This window comes from Oncorhynchus keta, chromosome 17 (assembly GCF_023373465.1).
Source record: "Oncorhynchus keta strain PuntledgeMale-10-30-2019 chromosome 17, Oket_V2, whole genome shotgun sequence".
Classification (NCBI taxonomy): Eukaryota; Metazoa; Chordata; class Actinopteri; order Salmoniformes; family Salmonidae; genus Oncorhynchus; species Oncorhynchus keta.
Window position 1 is genome coordinate 38,363,052 of NC_068437.1, and position 23,018 is coordinate 38,386,069.

General features: G+C 48.4%; 1 protein-coding gene across 2 annotated transcripts in view; it reads right to left on the reverse strand.

Moving 5' to 3' along the window:
• Positions 1–23,018, reverse strand: part of LOC118396033 (DNA-directed RNA polymerase III subunit RPC2) — a 70,264-nt gene that overhangs the window by 39,363 nt on the left and 7,883 nt on the right. For both annotated transcript variants that reach the window (XM_052466001.1, XM_052466000.1), the window contains exons 7-14: positions 22,792–22,883; positions 22,369–22,486; positions 21,551–21,659; positions 16,341–16,463; positions 14,965–15,081; positions 14,444–14,578; positions 12,390–12,551; positions 11,817–12,017 (exon numbers count right to left, since the gene is read on the reverse strand). In XM_052466001.1, coding sequence (XP_052321961.1) covers positions 11,817–12,017; positions 12,390–12,551; positions 14,444–14,578; positions 14,965–15,081; positions 16,341–16,463; positions 21,551–21,659; positions 22,369–22,486; positions 22,792–22,883 — 1,057 coding nt within the window. The remainder of the gene's footprint in view (positions 1–11,816; positions 12,018–12,389; positions 12,552–14,443; positions 14,579–14,964; positions 15,082–16,340; positions 16,464–21,550; positions 21,660–22,368; positions 22,487–22,791; positions 22,884–23,018) is intronic.

A 23,018-nucleotide genomic window follows, 5' to 3' on the forward strand; every position in this document is an offset into this window, starting at 1 on the left:
GTATGTATGGTGTTTATGCAGGCCATGGTGTGTGTGTGTATGTGTGTGTATGTATTTAGTTTATGCAGGCCATGGTGGGTGTGTGTATGGTGTTTATGCAGGCCATGGTGTGTGTGTGTGTGTGTATGGTGTTTATGCAGGCCATGGTGTGTGTGTGTGTGTGTGTATGGTGTTTATGCAGGCCATGGTGTGTGTGTGTGTATGGTGTTTATGCAGGCCATGGTGGGTGTGTGTATGGTGTTTATGCAGGCCATGGTGGGTGGGTGTGTGTGTATGGAGTTTATGCAGGCCATGGTGGGTGGGTGTGTGGATTTTATGCAGGCCATGGTGGGTGGGTGGGTGTGTGGATTTTATGCAGGCCACGGTGGATGGGTGTGTGGATTTTATGCAGGCCACGGTGGATGTGGTGTGTGTTTATGCAGGCCACGGTGGGTGGTGTGTGTGTGTTTATGCAGGCCACGGTGGTGGGTGTGTGTGTTTATGCAGGCCATGGTGGGTGGTGTGTGTGGTGTTTATGCAGGCCATGGTGTGTGTGTGTGTGTGGAGTTTATGCAGGCCATGGTGTGTGGTGGTGTGTGTGTGTGTGGTGTTTATGCAGGCCATGGTGTGTGTGTGTGTGTATGGTGTTTATGCAGGCCATGGTGTGTGTGTGTGTGTATGGTGTTTATGCAGGCCATGGTGTGTGTGTGTGTATGGTGTTTATGCAGGCCATGGTGTGTGTGTGTGTATGGTGTTTATGCAGGCCATGGTGTGTGTGTGTGTGTATGGTGTTTATGCAGGCCATGGTGTGTGTGTGTGTGTGTATGGTGTTTATGCAGGCCATGGTGTGTGTGTGTGTATGGTGTTTATGCAGGCCATGGTGTGTGTGTGTATGGTGTTTATGCAGGCCATGTGTGTGTGTGTGTGTGTGTGTGTGTGTGTGTGTGTGTATGGTGTTTATGCAGGCCATGGTGTGTGTGTGTGTGTATGGTGTTTATGCAGGCCATGTGTGTGTGTGTGTGTGTGTGGTGTTTATGGAGTTTATGCAGGCCATGGTGTGTGTGTGTGTGTGTGTGTGTGGTGTGTGTGTTTATGCAGGCCATGGTGTGTGTGTGTGTGTGTGTGTTTATGCAGGCCATGTGTGTGTGTGTGTGTGTGTATGGAGTTTATGCAGGCCATGGTGTGTGTGTGTGTGTGTGTGTGTTTATGCAGGCCATGGTGTGTGTGTGTGTGTGTGTGTTGTGTGCCATGTGTGTGTGTGTGTGTGTGTGGTTTATGCAGGCCATGTGTGTGTGGTGTGTGTATGGTGTTTATGCAGGCCATGGTGTGTGTGTGTGTATGGTGTTTATGCAGGCCATGTGTGTGTGTGTGTGTGGTGGTGTTTATGCAGGCCATGGTGTGTGTGTATGGTGTTTATGCAGGCCATGGTGTGTGTGTGTGTGTGTATGGTGTTTATGCAGGCCATGGTGGGTGGGTGTGTGTGTGTGTATGGTGTTTATGCAGGCCATGGTGTGTGTGTGTGTGGAGTTTATGCAGGCCATGGTGGGTGTGTGTATGTGTGTGTATGTATTTAGTTTATGCAGGCCATGGTGGGTGTGTGTATGGTGTTTATGCAGGCCATGGTGGGTGGGTGGGTGTGTGGATTTTATGCAGGCCACGGTGGATGGGTGTGTGGATTTTATGCAGGCCACGGTGGATGGGTGTGTGGATTTTATGCAGGCCACGGTGGATGGGTGTGTGGAGTTTATGCAGGCCACGGTGGGTGGGTGTGTGGAGTTTATGCAGGCCATGGTGGGTGGGTGTGTGTGTGTGTGTGTGTGGAGTTTATGCAGGCCATGGTGTATGTGTGTGCGTGTATGGAGTTTATGCAGGCCATGGTGTATGTGTGTGCGTGTATGGAGTTTATGCAGGCCATGGTGGTGGTGGTGTGTGTGTGTGTGTATGGAGTTTATGCAGGCCATGGTGGGTGGGTGTATGGAGTTTATGCAGGCCATGGTGTATGTGTGTGCGTGTATGGAGTTTATGCAGGCCATGGTGTATGTGTGTGTGTGTATGGTGTTTATGCAGGCCATGGTGTGTGTGTGTGTATGTGTTTATGCAGGCCATGGTGTGTGTGTGTGTGTGTATGGAGTTTATGCAGGCCATGGTGGTGTGTGTGTGTATGGTGTTTATGCAGGCCATGGTGTGTGTGTGTGTATGGTGTTTATGCAGGCCATGGTGTGTGTGTGTGTATGGTGTTTATGCAGGCCATGGTGTGTGTGTGTGTGTATGGTGTTTATGCAGGCCATGGTGTGTGTGTGTGTGTATGGTGTTTATGCAGTCCATGGTGTGTGTGTGTGTGTGTATGGTGTTTATGCAGGCCATGGTGTGTGTGTGTGTGTATGGTGTTTATGCAGGCCATGGTGTGTGTGTGTGTGTGTGTGTGGTGTTTATGCAGGCCATGGTGTGTGTGTGTGTGTATGGTGTTTATGCAGGCCATGGTGTGTGTGTGTGTATGGTGTTTATGCAGGCCATGGTGTGTGTGTGTGTGTATGGTGTTTATGCAGGCCATGGTGTGTGTGTGTGTGTGTTTGGTGTTTATGCAGGCCATGTGTGTGTGTGTGTGTATGGTGTTTATGCAGGCCATGGTGTGTGTGTGTGTGTATGGTGTTTATGCAGGCCATGGTGGGTGTGTGTATGGTGTTTATGCAGGCCATGGTGTGTGTGTGTGCAGGCCATGCAGGTGGTGTGTGTGTGTGTGTATGGTGTTTATGCAGGCCATGGTGTGTGTGTGTGTGTGGTGGAGTTTATGCAGGCCATGGTGGTGTGTGTGTGTGTATGAGTTTATGCAGGCCATGGTGTGTGGTGTGTGTATGGTGTTTATGCAGGCCATGGTGTGGGTGTGTGTGTGTGGTGTTTATGCAGGCCATGGTGGTGTGTGTGTGTGGAGTTTATGCAGGCCATGGTGGGTGGGTGTGTGTGTATGTATAGTTTGCAGGCCATGGTGTGTGTGTGTGTATGGTGTTTATGCAGGCCATGGTGGGTGGGTGTGTGTGTATGGTGTTTATGCAGGCCATGGTGGGTGGGTGTGTGGATTTTATGCAGGCCACGGTGGGTGTGGGTGGTGGTTTATGCAGGCCACATGGGTGTGTGGAGTTTATGCAGGCCACGGTGGGTGGGTGTGTGGAGTTTATGCAGGCCACGGTGGGTGGTGTGTGTGGAGTTTATGCAGGCCACGGTGGGTGGGTGTGTGGAGTTTATGCAGGCCACGGTGGGTGGGTGTGTGGAGTTTATGCAGGCCATGGTGGGTGGGTGTGTGGAGTTTATGCAGGCCATGGGTGTGTGGTGTGTGTATGGTGTTTATGCAGGCCATGGTGTGTGTGTGTGTGTGTGTGTATGGTGTTTATGCAGGCCATGGTGGTGTGTGTGTGTGTGTGTGGTGTGTTTATGCAGGCCATGGGTGTGTGTGTGTGTGTGTGTGGTGTTTATGCAGGCCATGGTGGTGTGTGTGTGTGATGTTTATGCAGGTGGTGGTGTGTGTGTGTGTGTATGGTGTTTATGCAGGCCATGGTGGTGTGTGTGTGTGTATGGTGTTTATGCAGGCCATGGTGTGTGTGTGTGTGTGTGTATGGTGTTTATGCAGGCCATGGTGGTGTGTGGTGTGTGTGTGTGTGTGGTGTTTATGCAGGCCATGTGTGTGTGTGTGTGTATGGTGTTTATGCAGGCCATGGTGTGTGTGTGTATGGTGTTTATGCAGGCCATGGTTGTGTGTGTGTGTGTATGGTGTTTATGCAGGCCATGGTGTGTGTGTGTGTGTATGTGATTTTATGCAGGCCATGGTGGCCACGGTGTGTAGTTTATGCAGGTGGTGGTAGAGTGTGTGGATTTTATGCAGGCCACGGTGGATGGGTGTGTGGTGTTTATGCAGGCCACGGTGGGTGGGTGTGTGGAGTTTATGCAGGCCACGGTGACTGGGTGTGTGGTGTTTATGCAGGCCATGGTGTGTATTATTAGTTTATGCAGGCCATGGTGGGTGGGTGTATGGAGTTTATGCAGGCCATGGTGGGTGGGTGTGTGGTGTTTATGCAGGCCATGGTGGTGTGTGTGTATGGTGTTTATGCAGGCCATGGTGTGTGTGTGTGTATGGTGTTTATGCAGGCCATGGTGTGTGTGTGTGTGTATGGTGTTTATGCAGGCCATGGTGTGTGTGTGTGTGTGTGTATGGTGTTTATGCAGGCCATGTGTGTGTGTGTGTGTGTATGGTGTTTATGCAGGCCATGGTGTGTGTGTGTGTGTATGGTGTTTATGCAGGCCATGGTGTGTGTGTGTGTGTGTGTGTGTGTGTGTGTATGTGAGTTTATGCAGGCCATGGTGTGGTGTGTGTGTGTGTATGTGTGTTTATGCAGGCCATGGTGTGTGTGTGTATGGTGGATGGGTGTGTGGAGTTTATGCAGGCCACGGTGGGTGGGTGTGTGGAGTTTATGCAGGCCATGGTGTGTGTGTGTGGTGGGTGTGTGGTGTGTGTGTGTGTGTGTGTGTGTATGGAGTTTATGCAGGCCATGGTGTATGTGTGTGCGTGAATGGAGTTTATGCAGGCCATGGTGTGTGTGTGTGTATGGATGGTGTTTATGCAGGCCATGGTGGTGTGTGTGTGTGGTGTTTATGCAGGCCACGGTGTGTGTGTGTGTGTATGGTGTTTATGCAGGCCATGTGTGCCATGTGTGTGTGTGTGTATGGTGTTTATGCAGGCCATGGGTGTGTGTGTGTGTGTATGGTGTTTATGCAGGCCATGGTGTGTGTGTGTGTGTGTGTATGGTGTTTATGCAGGCCATGGTGTGTGTGTGTGTGTGTGTGTGTGTTTATGCAGGCCATGGTGTGTGTGTGTGTGTGTATGGTGTTTATGCAGGCCATGGTGTGTGTGTGTGTATGTGTGGTGTGTATGCAGGCCATGGTGTGTGTGTGTGTGGTGTTTATGCAGGCCATGTGTGTGTGTGTGTGTGTATGGTGTTTATGCAGGCCATGGTGTGTGTGTGTGTGTGTATGGAGTTTATGCAGGCCGTGGTGTGGTGTGTGGTGGTGTGTGTGTGTGTGTGTATGGTGTTTATGCAGGCCATGGTGTGTGTGTGTGTGTGTGTGTGGAGTTTATGCAGTCCATGGTGTGTGTGTGTGTATATGTATGGAGTTTATGCAGTCCATGGTGTGTGTGTGTGTGTGGAGTTTATGCAGTCCATGGTGTGTGTGTGTGTGTGGAGTTTATGCAGTCCATGGTGTGTGTGTGTGTGTGTGTGTGTTTATGCAGGCCATGGTGGGTGTGTGTATGTGTGTGTATGTATTTAGTTTATGCAGGCCATGGTGGGTGTGTGTATGGTGTTTATGCAGGCCATGGTCGGTGGGTGGGTGTGTGTGGAGTTTATGCAGGCCACAGTGGGTGTGTGTATGGAGTTTATGCAGGCCATGGTGTGTGTGTGTGTATGTATGGAGTTTATGCAGGCCATGGTGTGTGTGTGTATGTATGTATTTAGTTTATGCAGGCCATGGTGGGTGTGTGTATGGTGTTTATGCAGGCCATGGTGGGTGGGTGTGTGTGTATGGAGTTTATGCAGGCCATGGTGGGTGGGTGTGTGTGTGTATGTATGGAGTTTATGCAGGCCATGGTGTGTGTGTGTGTGTATGTATGGAGTTTATGCAGGCCATGGTGGTGTGTGTGTGATTTTATGCAGGCCATGTGTGTGTGTGTGTTGTTTATGCAGGCCATGGTGTGTGTGTGTGTATGGTGTTTATGCAGGCCATGGTGTGTGTGTGTGTATGGAGTTTATGCAGGCCATGGTGGGTGGGTGTGTGGATTTTATGCAGGCCATGGTGGTGGGTGGGTGTGTGGATTTTATGCAGGCCACGGTGGGTGGGTGTGTGGATTTTATGCAGGCCACGGTGGGTGGGTGTGTGGAGTTTATGCAGGCCACGGTGGGTGGGTGTGTGGTGTTTATGCAGGCCACGGTGGGTGGGTGTGTGTGTTTATGCAGGCCACGGTGGGTGGGTGTGTGGAGTTTATGCAGGCCACGGTGGGTGGTGTGTGTGGAGTTTATGCAGGCCATGGTGGTGTGTGTGTGTTTATGCAGGCCATGGTGTGTGTGTGTGTGTGGTGTTTATGCAGGCCATGGTGTGTGTGTGTGTGTGTGTGTGTGTGTTTATGCAGGCCATGGTGTGTGTGTGTGTGTGGTGTTTATGCAGGCCATGGTGTGTGTGTGTGTGGTGTTTATGCAGGCCATGGTGTGTGTGTGTGTGTGTGTATGGTGTTTATGCAGGCCATGGTGTGTGTGTGTGTGTGGTGTTTATGCAGGCCATGGTGTGTGTGTGTGTGGTGTTTATGCAGGCCATGGTGTGTGTGTGTGTGTGCCATGTGTGTGAGTTTATGCAGGCCATGGTGTGTGTGTGTGTGTGGTGTTTATGCAGGCCATGGTGTGTGTGTGTGTGTGTGTTGTGTTTATGCAGGCCATGTGTGTGTGTGTGTGTGTGTGCCAGTGTGTGTGTGTGTGTATGGTGTTTATGCAGGCCATGGGTGTGTGTGTGTGTGTATGGTGTTTATGCAGGCCATGGTGTGTGTGTGTGTGTATGGTGTTTATGCAGGCCATGGTGGTGTGTGTGTGTGTATGGTGTTTATGCAGGCCATGGTGGGTGTGTGTGTGTGTGGTGTTTATGCAGGCCATGGTGGGTGGTGTGTGTGTGTGTATGGAGTTTATGCAGGCCATGGTGTGTGCCATGGTGTTTATGCAGGCCATGGTGGGTGTGTGTGTGTTGTTTATGCAGGCCATGGTGGGTGTGTGTGTGTGTGTATGGAGTTTATGCAGGCCATGGTGGGTGGTGTGTGTGTGGAGTTTATGCAGGCCATGGTGGGTGGGTGTGTGTGTATGGAGTTTATGCAGGCCATGGTGTGGAGTTTGCAGGCCATGGTGGTGGGTGTGTGTGATGGTGTTTATGCAGGCCATGGTGGTGTGTGTGTGTTTATGTGGATGGGTGTGTGGAGTTTATGCAGGCCATGGTGGGTGTGTGTGTGGTGTTTATGCAGGCCATGGTGGGTGGTGGTGTTTATGCAGGCCATGGTGTGTGTGTGTGTGTGGTGTTTATGCAGGCCATGGTGTGTGTGTGTGTGTGTATGGTGTTTATGCAGGCCATGGGTGTGTGTGTGTGTGTATGGTGTTTATGCAGGCCATGTGTGTGTGTGTGTGTATGGTGTTTATGCAGGCCATGGTGGTGTGTGTGTGTGTATGGTGTTTATGCAGGCCATGGTGTGTGTGTGTGTATGTATGGTGTTTATGCAGGCCATGGTGGTGTGTGTGTGTATGGTGTTTATGCAGGCCATGGTGTGTGTGTGTGTGTGTGGTGTTTATGCAGGCCATGGTGTGTGTGTGTGTGTGTATGGTGTTTATGCAGGCCATGGTGTGTGTGTGTGTGTGGTGTTTATGCAGGCCATGGTGTGTGTGTGTGTGTGTGGAGTTTATGCAGGCCATGGTGTGTGTGTATGTGTGTGGTGTTTATGCAGGCCATGGTGGTGTGTGTGTGTGTGTTTATGCAGGCCATGGTGGTGTGTGTGTGGAGTTTATGCAGGCCATGGTGGGTGGGTGTGTGTGTATGTGTTTATGCAGGCCACGGTGGTGTGTGTGTTTATGCAGGCCATGGTGGGTGTGTGTTGTTTATGCAGGCCATGGTGGTGTGTGTGTGTATGGTGTTTATGCAGGCCATGGTGGTGTGTGTGTGTGGAGTTTATGCAGGCCATGGTGTGTGTATGGTGTTTATGCAGGCCATGGTGTGTGTGTGTGTGTGTATGGTGTTTATGCAGGCCATGGTGTGTGTGTGTGTGTGTGGTGTTTATGCAGGCCATGGTGTGTGTGTGTGTGGATGGTGTTTATGCAGGCCATGGTGGTGGGTGTGTGTGTATGGTGTTTATGCAGGCCATGGTGTGTGTGTGTGTGGTGTTTATGCAGGTGTGGTGTGTGTGTGTGTGGTGTTTATGCAGGCCATGGTGTGTGTGTGTGTGTGTGTGGATGGTGTTTATGCAGGCCATGGTGTGTGTGTGTGTGTGTGTATGGAGTTTATGCAGGCCATGGTGTGTGTGTGTGTGTGGTGTGTGTGTGTGTGTTTATGCAGGCCATGGTGTGTGTGTGTTTGTGCAGGCCATGGTGGGTGGGTGTGTGGAGTTTATGCAGGCCATGGTGTGTGTGTGTGTGTGTGGGTTTATGCAGGCCATGGTGGGTGTGTGTGTGGAGTTTATGCAGGCCATGGTGGTGTGTGTGTGTGTGGAGTTTATGCAGGCCATGGTGGGTGTGTGTGGAGTTTATGCAGGCCATGGTGGGTGTGTGTATGTGTGTGTATGTATTTAGTTTATGCAGGCCATGGTGGGTGTGTGTATGGAGTTTATGCAGGCCATGGTGGGTGTGTGTGGTGTTTATGCAGGCCATGTGTGTGTGTGTGTATGGAGTTTATGCAGGCCATGGGTGTGTGTGTGTGTGTGTGTGTGTGTGTATGTATTTAGTTTATGCAGGCCATGGTGGGTGTGTGTGTGGTGTTTATGCAGGCCATGGTGGGTGGGTGTGTGTGTATGGTGTTTATGCAGGCCATGGTGGTGTGTGTGTGTGTGTTTATGCAGGTGGTGTGTGTGTGTATGTTTATGCAGGCCATGGTGGGTGTGTGTGTGGTGTTTATGCAGGCCATGGTGGGTGTGTGTGTGTATGGAGTTTATGCAGGCCATGGTGGGTGGGTGTGTGGTGTTTATGCAGGCCATGGTGTGGGTGGGTGTGTGGATTTTATGCAGGCCACGGTGGATGGGTGTGTGGATTTTATGCAGGCCACGGTGGATGGGTGTGTGGATTTTATGCAGGCCACGGTGGATGGGTGTGTGGAGTTTATGCAGGCCATGGTGGGTGGGTGTGTGTGTATGGAGTTTATGCAGGCCATGGTGGGTGTGTGTATGGTGTTTATGCAGGCCATGGTGGGTGGGTGTGTGTGTATGGAGTTTATGCAGGCCATGGTGTGTGTGTGGTGTGTGTGTGTGTGTTTATGCAGGCCATGGTGGGGTGGGTGGGTGTGTGGATTTTATGCAGGCCACGGTGGATGGGTGTGTGGATTTTATGCAGGCCACGGTGGATGGGTGTGTGGATTTTATGCAGGCCACGGTGGATGGGTGTGTGGAGTTTATGCAGGCCACGGTGGGTGGGTGTGTGGAGTTTATGCAGGCCATGTGTGTGTGTGTGTGTGTGTGTGTGTGTGTGTGTGTGTGTGTGTGTGTGTGTGTGTGTGTGTGTGTATGGAGTTTATGCAGGCCATGGTGTGTGTGTGTGTGTATGGAGTTTATGCAGGCCATGGTGGGTGTTTGTGCGTGACACAACAGTGGTTTGATTGCAGGCCAGGTGAGGGTGTCGGAGTGTGGTGTCAGGTGCGTCAACAAAACTAAGGAGATGATTGTGGACTTGCAGGCCATGGTGTGTGTGTGTATCCACATCGATGGAACAGGCCAGTGGGTGGGTAGCTAGTTTTAAGTATGGCATACACATCACAGACAAACAGGCCATGGTCCACTCACACTGTGTGTGTAGCAGCGTTTATTCAACCTCAGGAGGCTGAAGAAATTGGCTTGTCACCAAAAGCACTCACAAATGGTTCTACAGATGCACATGGAGAGCATCCTGGTATGGGCTTTATCAGGCCTGGTGCAACTGTGCCTCAACCGTAAGGCTCTCCAGAGGGTAGTGAGGACTGTGCATCACCGGGGCAAACTACCTGCCCTCCAGGACACCTACACCACCCGTTGTTACAGGAAGGCCATAAAGATCATCAAGGACATCAACCATGAACCACTGCCTGTTGCTATCATCCAGAAGGCGAGGTGTACAGGTGCATCAAAGCTGGGACGAGAGACTGAAAAACAGCTTCTATCTCAAGGCCATCAGACTGTTAAACAGCCACCACTAACATTGAGTGGCTGCTGCCAACACACTGTGTTGACACTGACCCAACTCCAGCCATTTTAATGTGGGAATTGATGGGAATTATGTAAATATATCATGCCACTTTAAACAATGCCCTGGTATGTGTGTTGTTAGTACATTATTCATCCATGCATATGTATATGTGTATATGTATGGAGTTTATGCAGTCCATGTATGTGTTTAACTATGCCACTTTGTTTACTTTGCAGTCACACTCATCTCATATGTATATACTGTTTATACCATCTACTGTATGCTGCTCTGTACCATCACTCATTGTATATCCTTATGTACATGTTCCTTATCCCCTTACACTGTGTATAAGACAGGCCATGGTTGTTGTGTGTACTTGTTGTTATATGCAGGCCATGGTGTGTGTGTGTGCATTTAACATGCAGGCCATGGTGTGGTTTGTGTGATTTGGGTGTATGTATGGAGTTTATGCAGGCCATGGTGGGTGTGTGTATGGTGTTTATGCAGGCCACGGTGGTGGGTATGTGGAGTTTAAACAGGGGTGGATGGGTATGTGGAGTTTATGCAGGCCATGGTGGATGAGTGTGTGTGTATGGAGTTTATGCAGGCCACAGTGGGTGTGTGTATGGAGTTTATGCAGGCGATGGTGGGTGGGTGGGTGTGTGGATTTTATGCAGGCCACGGTGGATGGGTGTGTGGATTTTATGCAGGCCACGGTGGATGGGTGTGTGGATTTTATGCAGGCCACGGTGGATGGGTGTGTGGATTTTATGCAGGCCACGGTGGATGGGTGTGTGGAGTTTATGCAGGCCATGGCGTGTGTGTGTGTGTGTGTGTGTGTGTGTGTGTGTGTATGGAGTTTATGCAGGCCATGATGGGTGGGTGTGTGGATTTTATGCAGGCCACGGTGGATGGGTATGTGGAGTTTAAACAGGCCATGGTGGAGGGGTGTGTGGAGTTTATGCAGGCCATGGTGGGTGGGTGTGTGTGTGTGTATGGAGTTTATGCAGGCCATGGTGGGTGGGTGTGTGGAGTTTATGCAGGCCACGGTGGGTGGGTGTGTGGAGTTTATGCAGGCCACGGTGGGTGGGTGTGTGGAGTTTATGCAGGCCACGGTGGGTGGGTGTGTGGAGTTTATGCAGGCCACGGTGGGTGGGTGTGTGGAGTTTATGCAGGCCACGGTGGGTGGGTGTGTGGAGTTTATGCAGGCCATGGTGGGTGGGTGTGTGTGTGTGTATGGAGTTTATGCAGGCCATGGTGTGTGTGTGTGTGTGTGTATGGTGTTTATGCAGGCCATGGTGTGTGTGTGTGTGTGTGTTTATGCAGGCCGTGTGTGTGTGTGTGTGTGTATGGTGTTTATGCAGGCCATGGTGTGTGTGTGTGTGTGTGTGTGTGTGTGTGTGTGTGTGTGTGTGTGTGTGTATGGTGTTTATGCAGGCCATGGTGTGTGTGTGTGTGTGTGTGTGTGTGTGTGTGTGTGTGTGTGTGTGTGTATGCAGGCCATGGTGTGTGTGTGTGTGTATGGTGTTTATGCAGGCCATGGTGTGTGTGTGTGTGTGTGTGTGTGTGTGTGTGTGTGTGTGTGTGTGTGTGGTGTTTATGCAGGCCATGGTGTGTGTGTGTGTGTGTGTGTGTGTGTGTATGGTGTTTATGCAGGCCATGTTGTGTGTGTGTGTGTGTATGGTGTTTATGCAGGCCATGGTGTGTGTGTGTGTATGGTGTTTATGCAGGCCATGGTGTGTGTGTGTGTGTATGGTGTTTATGCAGGCCATGGTGTGTGTGTGTGTGTGTATGGAGTTTATGCAGGCCACGGTGTGCGTGCTTGCGTGTGTGGGTGTGTGTGTGTGTGTATGCTTGCCAATGTGTATGTATGTGACTGTCTGTCTGTGTATCTCTCTGACTCACCTCTCCCTCAGGGGTGTCAGAGGGGCACAGCATGCCCCACTGGGAGGGCTGCAGGGAGCGGGGTCCGCTGACCTTCCTGGTCTTCTCAAACTGGGAGGAGATCCTGGTCATCATGCCCAGAGCAGAGATGAAGGAGAGGCGGGACAGCACCTGGGTCACACCCTGACGGTCCATCTTAAACCTCTTCAGGGACCAGTTACCCTGGGGGGCACAGAGAGAGAGAGAGAGACAGGTCAACTGCTTGGAGCAATACACATATTTATCATGTGTGACAACACTGCTGATGTTAAAATGGCTTTAAAAAATAAACACCTTATATTGATTGATATCGTTAACTGCAATTCACTGTGGCATCAGCTTTGACACAATATCTTCATGATATTTACAAAAATGAAAGAATATAAGACCAACCTCACACTTGTGTAAGGTACAGAAACATTACATTCAAAATTGGATGCAAAAGAACCTGACAACCTAGAATGCCCTTTTGACATGTGTCAATCTGTATGGACACCTTTGCACTGTCTGGCATAAAGGACCAGAGCTTGAAACGGGGCGGAGAGAAGCACTCACGGTGGAGATGGCGTTGACCATGCCGTTGGTGATCTGGTCCTGGCGCATGTGTTTGACAATGTCAAACTGTGCCGCCCGCTGCTTGGGGATGATCTGGTCTGAGATCTTCTTCAGCTCGGAGTTGAACTTCTTAAAGAGATCCTCAAACAGCAGAGACAGCAGCTAGCCAGGTGGGGCGAGAGATTGTCAGTAGTACAGTCAGAACAATATGCATTAAGTGTCTCAGAGTAGGAGTGCTGATCTAAGATCAGGTCCTCCCTGTCCATAAAATTCACTGTGATCTAAAAGGCAAAACTGACACAGTGGAAACATCGAGTCTCTGATGCAAATAACTAGACGTGAAATAACAATACTCGGAGAGCTAGTCGTATCCCCTGGAGACACAGACAAGGCAAACCCTCTGTTCTCCTGGCTTCTGCTCACAGCTGTTCTGTTCCTCTCCGCTATCAGTTCAGAGACAATGACCAGGTCCTGGGAGATTTAATAACCAGGTGTGCCAACCCTGAGATAAGCCTGACCTGGCCTCTCTCCCAGGTCTCTCTCCTCAGTAAGGCCTTTAGTGGGGCACCTCTCTCACTCTCTCAACCCCCAACACATTTGCATACATCAAAACAAACAAGCAGTCCTGGCAAAATGCATAATAAAGAAAAACAGCTTCCGTCACACAGCTGGGCCAATTAGCTGAATGTCAGGGAATCATAATTGGAGAGAGGAGAGATTGTTGGGCGTTGTGAGTACTTAAGCTCTCTATTGAAAGGAGGCCCTGTGCCCCCCTCCTCAATCAGAGAAGGTCGGGTGGGGGGAAATTAAAGGCCTTAAGACAGCCGTAATTACATTATCAGAGCTGGGGCCTGTAGGATTAGCTCAATCGCTCCAGTCAAGGCGGCCATTCTTTTGTCAAGGCTCGGGAAAATGCCTACGCTTCCTCGACCCTGGGATTTTGGTGCTGCTGCTGCGCATCTCTCCCCCCTGACAACGCTAGCCGAGGCGGGAATACAGAGCGAGGCGGGGAGGGATGAGGAAGAAAACAAAACAGGCAACAACAAAGTGGGAATTAATAGAGGGAGAGGGGTGACAGACAGGTGAAAGATCAGGGCACGGGGAGAATGGATTAGAGTCCGTATCGATTAGCACAGGCCTGGGATCAGTTCTCAGAGAAGTACGAAGCACTGCATATAGAGAATTGTTTTGACTGGTGAGGAAGAAAGGATTAAAACCTCTGTGGAATGAAGAGACTTTGGACACAGTACGGTTACATGCACACAATAATAGGATTATTGTGAATACTCAGATTAATATAATAGTTTGAGTAAAACTTTTAAATGCTTTGCAAGCAGAAAGAATTCCCTAATAATCATGTTTACAAGGACACATCTAAAAATCAGGCTACGAATGGGACTTGATCATTGTAAAACATAGCAAATCAAAATAAACTTTCTATCAGTGACAGGAAGGCTATTTGATTTAGAGTTCGGAGACAAAGTTTGTATGTAAAAATACATCTAAAGGTGCATAGTTCTATACAAAGAAACTAGCATCATCGTACGCAAAAGAGGCTCACGCTGCTGGGCCTGTACAACAGTCACACAACCTACCCTTTAATCCATTAGTAATAAATGCTGCAACTCATCTTTCATTTAATTACAGAGCAGCGTGAGGGAGTCCTACTGTGTAGACAGACCTAGAGAAGGCTCTGCTTACTGTGGAGCTGCATACTGTAGGCCACTGTGCTGGAGGAAGGCTGTGCAGGCAAATTTGGTAAAGGAAGTCTGCACAGGTAAATGTACTCAGTTAACTCTGCGCCTCCCCATGTGATAGAGTAAGACACCATAGGACTGTTCGCACAGACAATGTGCTGGAGACCACTAACGGAGGGTGTAAACTAAAAACAGAGGGTCACAGGAGTTCTATTTAGCATACTTTTGATTATTCCGTGGGACATTCAATGTAGCGTAAGGGGTCAGGAGGACAGAGGTTATATTAAGATAGAGACCACCAGACACTGGTGCTTCAGATGGAGCTACAGTAGAGGACACCGAGACGTATTCATTCACCTGTCCAGCCAACTCCAGGCGCTTGTTGCCATAGTAGTCTCGGTCATCCACCTTGTTCTCTCCTTGGGCTAGGATCACCCTGCGCACCATCACCGCTAGGTAGATACACTTGGCCCGGAAGTTAAACTCCTTCACCTGGAGGTGGAATAGAAAACAGGGTTTGAGTCAATCCCATTTCTATGTCAATTCAGGGAGTAAACGGAAATCGTAGTTTCTTCTCAGAGAATTGAGGAAAACTGGAATTTGAACTTTAGTTCACTTCCTGAATTGACCCCAACCCTGGTAGTAAAGTCACTGAATCATGTTAACACAAGTGTGTACCTTACAAATATGTCCACTCATAGCCATATTAATAAAGACTAGAGGGTACAGGTGACAAAACTAAATCATCTTATGGTATGGCGAGCATAGTGCTTTAACCCTATCAACACCCGATACTACTGATCTTTCCATAGTAAATCCCGGGCCAGAGAGGTGTGTATAAAGCGTTTTTTTGGTGTGGTCAATCTGACAGCACTTACAGGTACATGAGTGAGGATGAGGGAAGCCAACAGCTCTCTGGCCTCCTCCATCTTGGTCTTCTTGGGCCCTCCCCACATGCGCTGTCTCCGCACCTTATTCCCAATGTATTTCAGAGCCTAGGGAACACAGAGGGATGAGAATACAACATCTTTAACTACACACCATTAATTTTAAAAACTCTCTCAGATCAAAGAGACAAAGTTAAAAATAACTGGAGACGTAATTCCAAAGTGATGAAAAATGTGTGACATGCACGTTCATTGCGTCGAGAAGAAAAGGACCCAAATGAACACTGAGGCATCAGAGTTGTAACGGGTCAAGTGAATCACAAAAAGCCACAACCGGATACGAATCAGCCCTTATGCCCGCACACAACTATCACACCTGTGTCAGTGATCTTCTGTGTCATGCTCTAGAGAGAAGGTCAGAGGTCAGTGAGACCTCCAGACCACCCACACGGCAGGCTATAACTATTGGCTACTGAGGACACCAGTGAAGAGGCATGCCATCCTGACCTGTGTATTATGCTACCATAATGGCAAAGGCAGTCACGCATTCTCCAGACCACCCACACGGCAGGCTATAACTATTGGCTACTGAGGACACCAGTGAAGAGGCATGCCATCCTGACCTGTGTATTATGCTACCATAATGGCAAAGGCAGTCACGCATTCTCCAGACCACCCACACGGCAGGCTATAACTATTGGCTACTGAGGACACCAGTGAAGAGGCATGCCACCCTGACCTGTGTATTATGCTACCATAATGGCAAAGGCAGTCGCTCAGAACAGAATCACAGTTTATGTTCATGTGTAAAAGCATGGGTAAAATGGGCATGGCTCTCTGTTGAATTTCAAAGTTTCAAAGGCTGTGTCCCAAACTCAAGACATCAACACATTCTATTGAGAGCTGTTAAAATCTGGGTATTTGAAACAGTCAAGTCCTACTCCTTAGACAATATAATCAGGTCAAATGGTCAGGGGAAAAGGCATAGTAAAGCCATGCATTCACTGGTTGTCAGGGTTCACTCAAATCACAAAATTACTTTTCCTTGCTTTGAAAGAACAGGACAAAGGAGAGACTGCAATCCATGCTTTGGGTTTATTTACCTAACCACTGTCACCAACTTAACTTTGTCAATGTACCCAAAATAACAATGCTATACATGTAATTCATTCCAAAATCATCTCAAAGTAACATGAAAAAGGGATTGATTTAAAGTTTTGTTGAGTTAGCATGTTGTGATGCCCAAACTAACAACTTAAGTTACATGTATCACCTGTTCCTCCCAGGCCAGTGTGATTTAGAAACCTCTGACATAGGTTCACCAGACTGAAGCAGGTTCCAGAGAAGGAAGAGAGGGAATCATGTACCTGTATCTCAGTGAAGATCTGGGCTTTCTGGCACTCTTCCAGGCTGGGGGAGAAGTTAGCCATGACGTGCTCCTCTGTCCCAATCATCTGCACTATCTCCTGGTCACTCTCCACACCCATAGCCTGTGTGAGGAGGATAGAGGGGGTTGAGGTACAGGAGGACATTCTATTATTAGAGGGTTTGATATAAAGGAGATGAAATGTGGGAGGGAAAGGATGGAGGGAAGGTATGATGGCAGAATTGGAGGAGGTGGAGGTTTAAGGGTGAGGATTGAGGTGGATGACAGAGATATCAGGGAAGTATGGAGGGGTGGGGGAATTTGAAGGAGGGCATATGGTGGAGAGGTACAAGTGAAAGAATGATGAAGTGGAAGAGAAAGAGGTATAAAGGACTTAAAGAGGATGGGAGAAGAAAAGAGGAGTGGCTGGAAGATGGAGGAGATAAAGGGATATGTACAGACAAGCAAAGAGATGAGGCAGAAGTCACAAGGTTCTCTGATTTTTGCGTATGCTAATGAGGAGCAGTGGGATTGGGGCTGGCTGGCCCACAATGCAGCTTGTCGGAGTTTGGAATACCAACAGGTTTCAAGCAGACCACCATAGGCCCTGTGCCCAAGAACACTAAGGTAACCTGCCTAAATGACTATTGACCCAAAGCACTCACAGTTGTAGCCATGAAATGCTTTGTAAGACTCACACCAACACCATTATCCCAGAAACCCTAGACCCACTCCAATGTGCATTCTGCACCAACAGATCTGATGCAATCTCTATCGCACTCCACACTGCCCTTTCCCATCTGGACAAAAGGAACACCTATGTCAGAATGCAATTCATTGACTCCAGCTCAGCATCCAACACCATAGTGCCCTCAAAGCTGATCAAGACGCTAAGGACCCTGGGACTAAACACCTCCCTCTGCAACTGGATCCTGGACTTCCTGACCGGCCGCCCCCAGGTGGTATGGGTAGGTAACAAAACATCTGCCACACTGATCCTCAACACGAGGGCCCCTCAGGTGTGTGTGCTCAGTCCCCTCCTGTACTCCCTATTCACTCATCACTGCACAGACAGACAAGACTCCAACACTATCATTAAGTTTGCTGATGATAACAGTGGTAGGCCTGATCACAGACAACAATGAGACAGCCTATAGGGAGGTCAGAAACCTGACTGTGTGCTGCAAGGACAACAACCTCTCGCTCAACGCAATCAAGACAAAGGAGATGATTGTGGACTACAGGAAAAGGAGGACCTAGCGAGCACGCCCCATTCTCATCGATGGGGCTGTATTTGTATTTTGATATGGTCGCAAAGCTAACTAAAAAGCAGCATTCCCCAAGAGAGGATGGCTTTCAATTCAGCAGCGATAAATTCATCAACTTCTTTGAGGAAAAGATCATTAGAAAGCAAATTACAGACTCCTCTTTAAATCTGCGTATTCCTCCAAAGCTCAGTTGTCCTGAGTCTGCACAACTCTGCCAGGACCTAGGATCAAGGGAGACACTCAAGTGTTTTAGTACTATATCTCTTCACACAATGATGAAAATAATCATTGCCTCTAAACCTTCAAGCTGCATACTGGACCCTATTCCAACTAAACTACTGAAAGAGCTGCTTCCTGTGCTTGGCCCTCCTATGTTGAACATAATAAACGGCTCTCTATCCACCGGATGTGTACCAAACTCACTAAAAGTGGCAGTAATAAAGCCTCTCTTGAAAAAGCCAAACCTTGACCCACCCAATTTCTAAGCAAACAGCTGGATGCAGTGCTTTCTCCTATAAACCTCCCTTTTTATGGAATGGTCTGCCTACCCGTGTGAGAGACGCAGACTCGGTCTCAACTTTTAAGTCTTTATTGAAGACTCATCTCTTCAGTAGGTCCTATGATTGAGTGTAGTCTGGCCCAGGAGTGTGAAGGTGAACGGAAAGGCACTGGACCAACGAACCGCCTTGCTGTTTCTGCCTGGCCGGTTCCCCTCTTTCCACTGGGATTCTCTGCCTCTAACCCTATTAGAGGGGCTGAGTCACTGGCTTACTGGTGCCCTTCCATGCTGTAACTGACGTGATCTTCCTGTCTGGGTTGGCGCCATGGCGGAGATCTTTGTGGGCTATACTTGGCCTTGTCTCTGGATGAAGATATTCCTCTAGTGGTGTGGGGGGTGTGCTTTGGCAAAGTGGGTGGGGTTATATCCTGCCTGTTTAGCCCTTTCCGGAGGTTACATTGGATGGGGCCACAGTGTCTCCCAACCCCCCTGTCACAGCCTTTAGTATCGGGGGGGGGGGGGTGCTCTGAATGATCGGCTATGAAAAGCCAACTGACATTTACCCCTGAGGTGCTGACCTGTTGCACCCTCGACAAGCACTGTGATTATTATTATTTGACCCTGCTGGTCATCTATGAACATTTGAACATCTTGGCCATGTTCTGTTATAATCTCCACCCGGCACAGCCAGAAGAGGACTGGCCATAGCCAGAAGAGGACTTTGCATTGCCCATTGTATCCTGGAAGGTTATTGATCTCATCCCGTCAGTGGAGGATGCCTGGGTATATTTTTAAATGCCTTCCTAACCATCTTATATAGAAAGGCATGCCCCATTCAATAAATTTAGAACCAGGAACAGATATAGCCCTTGGTTCTCCCCAGACCTGACTGCCCTTAACCAACACAAAAACATCCTATGGCGTTCTGCATTAGCATCGAACAGCCCCCGTGATATGCAGCTGTTCAAGGAAGCTAGAAACCGTTATACACAGGCAGTTAGAAAAGCCAAGGCTAGCTTTTTCAAGCAGAAATTTGCTTTTCGCAACACTAACTCAAAAAAGTTCTGGGACACTGTAAAGTCCATGGAGAATAAGAACACCTCCTCCCAGCTGCCCACTGCACTGAAGATAGGAAACACTGTCACCACTGATAAATCCACCATAATTGAGGATTTCAATAAGCATTTTTCTACGGCTGGCCATGCTTTCCACCTGGGTAATCCTACCCCGGTCAACAGCACTGCACCCCCCACAGCAACTCGCCCAAGCCTTCCCCATTTCTCCTTCTCCCAAATCCAGTCAGCTGATGTTCTGAAAGAACTGTAAAATCTGGACCCCTACAAATCAGCCGGGCTAGACAATATGGACCCTTTCTTTCTTAAATGATCTGCCGAAATTGTCGCCACCCCTATTGCTAGCCTGTTCAACCTCTCTTTCGTGTCATCTGAGATTCCCAAAGATCGGAAAGCAGCTGCGGTCATCCCCCTCTTCCAAGGGGGGAACACTCTTGACCCAAACTGCTACAGACCTATATCTATCCTACCCTGCCTTTCTAAGCTCTTCGAAAGCCAAGTCAACAAACAGATTACCGACCATTTCGAATCTCACCATACCTTCTCTGCAATGCAATCTGGTTTCAGAGCTGGTCATGGGTGCACCTCAGCCACGCTCAAGGTCCAAAACGATATCTTAACCACCATCGATAAGAAACATTACTGTGCAGCCGTATTCATTGATCTGGCCAAGGCTTTCGACTCTGTCAATCACCACATCCTCATCGGCAGACTCGACAGCCTTGGTTTCTCAAATGAGTGCCTTGCCTGGTTCACCAACTACTTCTCTGATAGAGTTCAGTGTGTCAAATCAGAGGGTCTGCTGTCCGGACCTCTGGCAATCTCTGGGGTTTCCACAGGGTTAAATTCTTGGACTGACTCTCTTCTCTGTATACATCAATGATGTCGCTCTTGCTGCTGGTGAGTCTCTGATCCACCTCTACGCAGACGACACCATTCTGTATACTTCTGGCCCATCTTTGGACACTCTGTTAACAACCCTCCAGGCAAGCTTCAATGCCATACAACTCTCCTTCAGTGGCCTCCAATTGATCTTAAATACAAGTAAAACTAAATGCATGCTCTTCAACCGATCGCTGCCTGCACCTGCCCGCCTGTCCAACATCACTACTCTGGACGGCTCTGACTTAGAATACGTGGACAACTACAAATACCTAGGTGTCTGGTTAGACTGTAAACTCTCCTTCCAGACCCACATAAAACATCTCCAATCCAAAGTTAAATCTAGAATTGGCTTCCTATTTCGCAACAAAGCATCCTTCCCTCATACTGCCAAACATACCCTTGTAAAACTGACCATCCTACCAATCCTAGACTTCAGCGATGTCATTTACAAAATAGCCTCCAATACCCTACTCAACAAATTGGATGCAGTCTATCACAGTGCAATCCGTTTTGTCACCAAAGCCCCATATACAACCCACCATTGCGACTTGTACGCTCTCGTTGGCTGGCCCTCACTTCATACTCATCGCCAAACCCACTGGCTCCATGTCATCTACAAGACCCTGCTAGGTAAAGTCCCCCCTTATCTCAGCTCGCTGGTCACCATAGCATCTCCCACCTGTAGCACACGCTCCAGCAGGTATATCTCTCTAGTCACCCCCAAAACCAATTCTTTCTTTGGCCGCCTCTCCTTCCAGTTCTCTGCTGCCAATGACTGGAACGAACTACAAAAATCTCTGAAACTGGAAACACTTATCTCCCTCACTAGCTTTAAGCACCAACTGTCAGAGCAGCTCACAGATTACTGCACCTGTACATAGCCCACCTATAATTTAGCCCAAACAACTACCTCTTTCCCTACTGTATTTATTTATTTAGCTCCTTTGCACCCCATTATTTTTATTTCTACTTTGCACATTCTTCCACTGCAAGTCTACCATTCCAGTGTTTTACTTGCAATATTGTATTTACTTTGAAACCATGGCCTTTTTTGCCTTTACCTCCCTTATCTCACCTCATTTGCTCACATTGTATATATACTTGTTTATATTGTATTATTGACTGTATGTTTGTTTTACTCCATGTGTAACTCTGTGTCGTTGTATGTGTCGAACTGCTTTGCTTTATCTTGTCCAGGTCGCAATTGTAAATGAGAACTTCTCAACTTGCCTACCTGGTTAAATAAAGGTGAAAAAAATTAATAAATAAAAAGTCCCAACACTGATGTTTATATTAGATTAGCTAATTTCATATCAGCTAATTAGTTCTTAATTGGTAGTACAAGTGGGTTCCACTACCAACACATTGAACAACAACGCTGAACAGGTTAGAGAAGTGGCAGAGGCTGGCATTATCTGTATTCTGTAGTCAGACTGTAGTCATATTCTGTAGTCGAACAGCGCCACCATGTGGACTTAATTCTTACCTTGAATATAATGGCAATGGGGGCATCCTCTGACAGTGCGTTGTGTCTTAGGTAGAAGCGTCCCTGCTTAACGATCATATTGGTCCTGCTCTTCTTCTCATGGGTGGAACTGTAACCTCATGACAAAGCATGAGTGGAGAATGGTGGTTAGTTAACTGAGGGTTGGATAAACACATGTGGATACAGAGTACAGTCTTACAATGATAAAGCACTCAAGTAAGCAATACATGAGAACACAATAAACTGCATCAATCCTGAAACAAAGTAGGTATGGTTGGGTTCTGAGAATATGAAATATACTTATTCATTTCACTGAGGGAGAGAGAGTCATGTATAATGTTTACATTATGTCAGGATATGTTATTGTAAGCCATCAGGGATCCTTTGGGAGGGATCCTCTGGGAGAAGAGACACCGTCTCGTACCAGTCACCATGACAGCCGTGAGTTGGGGAGGAGTGAGCACTTTGGGGCAGAGGTCAGGTCAGATGAAGTGAGGAAGAACAGATATCACTAAGGTTCTGTCTAGCAACCTTAGTGATATCTGTTCAGATGTGTAGGAGGATACTCAGCAGAGGAGAAAGGGTTAAATATCAGTGCTTGTGTGAACATGTCGTCGTCTGTACAGCCGTTTGACACTTTGGGATGAATAAACTTGGTTTAAGATTTCATAGTGTCTGTCGAGTTGTTACTCTAATAATTAGAACCTAACAGTATGGAAATACCAACAGGAGCAAAGTGTCTCCACCAAACTGCAGCTGGAGCCTAAGTAGGGAGGCTAACAATCGGGTCAAGTCATTCTAAATACGAGTGACATCACCTGGTCACAGAGGCTCCTACTGCCCCCTTCCTGTCCTGCTCAACAATGATGCGGTTCTTTGACAGCTGCTCCTGGATCAGAATGACCTTCTCCTGACCTTTGACAATGAAATAGCCCCCTGTGGATGTAGAGACAAGGACACAAATTCACACCTATGCATTCTGATGCTCAGCACTACAGCAATCATCCTTGGGATGGGCAATTCTGGTCCTACAAGGCCACTGTGTGCATGTTTTTGATCTCGCCCAGCTCGAACACACCTGGTTAGACTAATGTGGTCTAAATTGAAAATCGTCACTAGTTGATTACTCAAATCAGTGCTGGGCAGGAACAAGTCTTCACATACTGCAGGTGGCCCTCCAGGAGAAGAGTGTGTCGCCCCCCACCCCCCCATGCAAAGGCGTTCAGCTAGGTGTTGCTTACCTGGGTCCAGAGGGCACTCGTTGAGTTTGGAATACTCCATGTGTGTCTTCCCCGTGAGGACACAGTTAGAGCTGCGCAGCATGATGGGCATCCTGGGTAGAATATAGTTCAACGCACTGTTAGTAGGAAAATCTCAGAGAGAGTGGTGCAAACAATACACATTCTATAGGAAGATAAACATGTACTACCAAAGCACTGAACTTCAGTGAGGTAAGAACTGGTTAGTA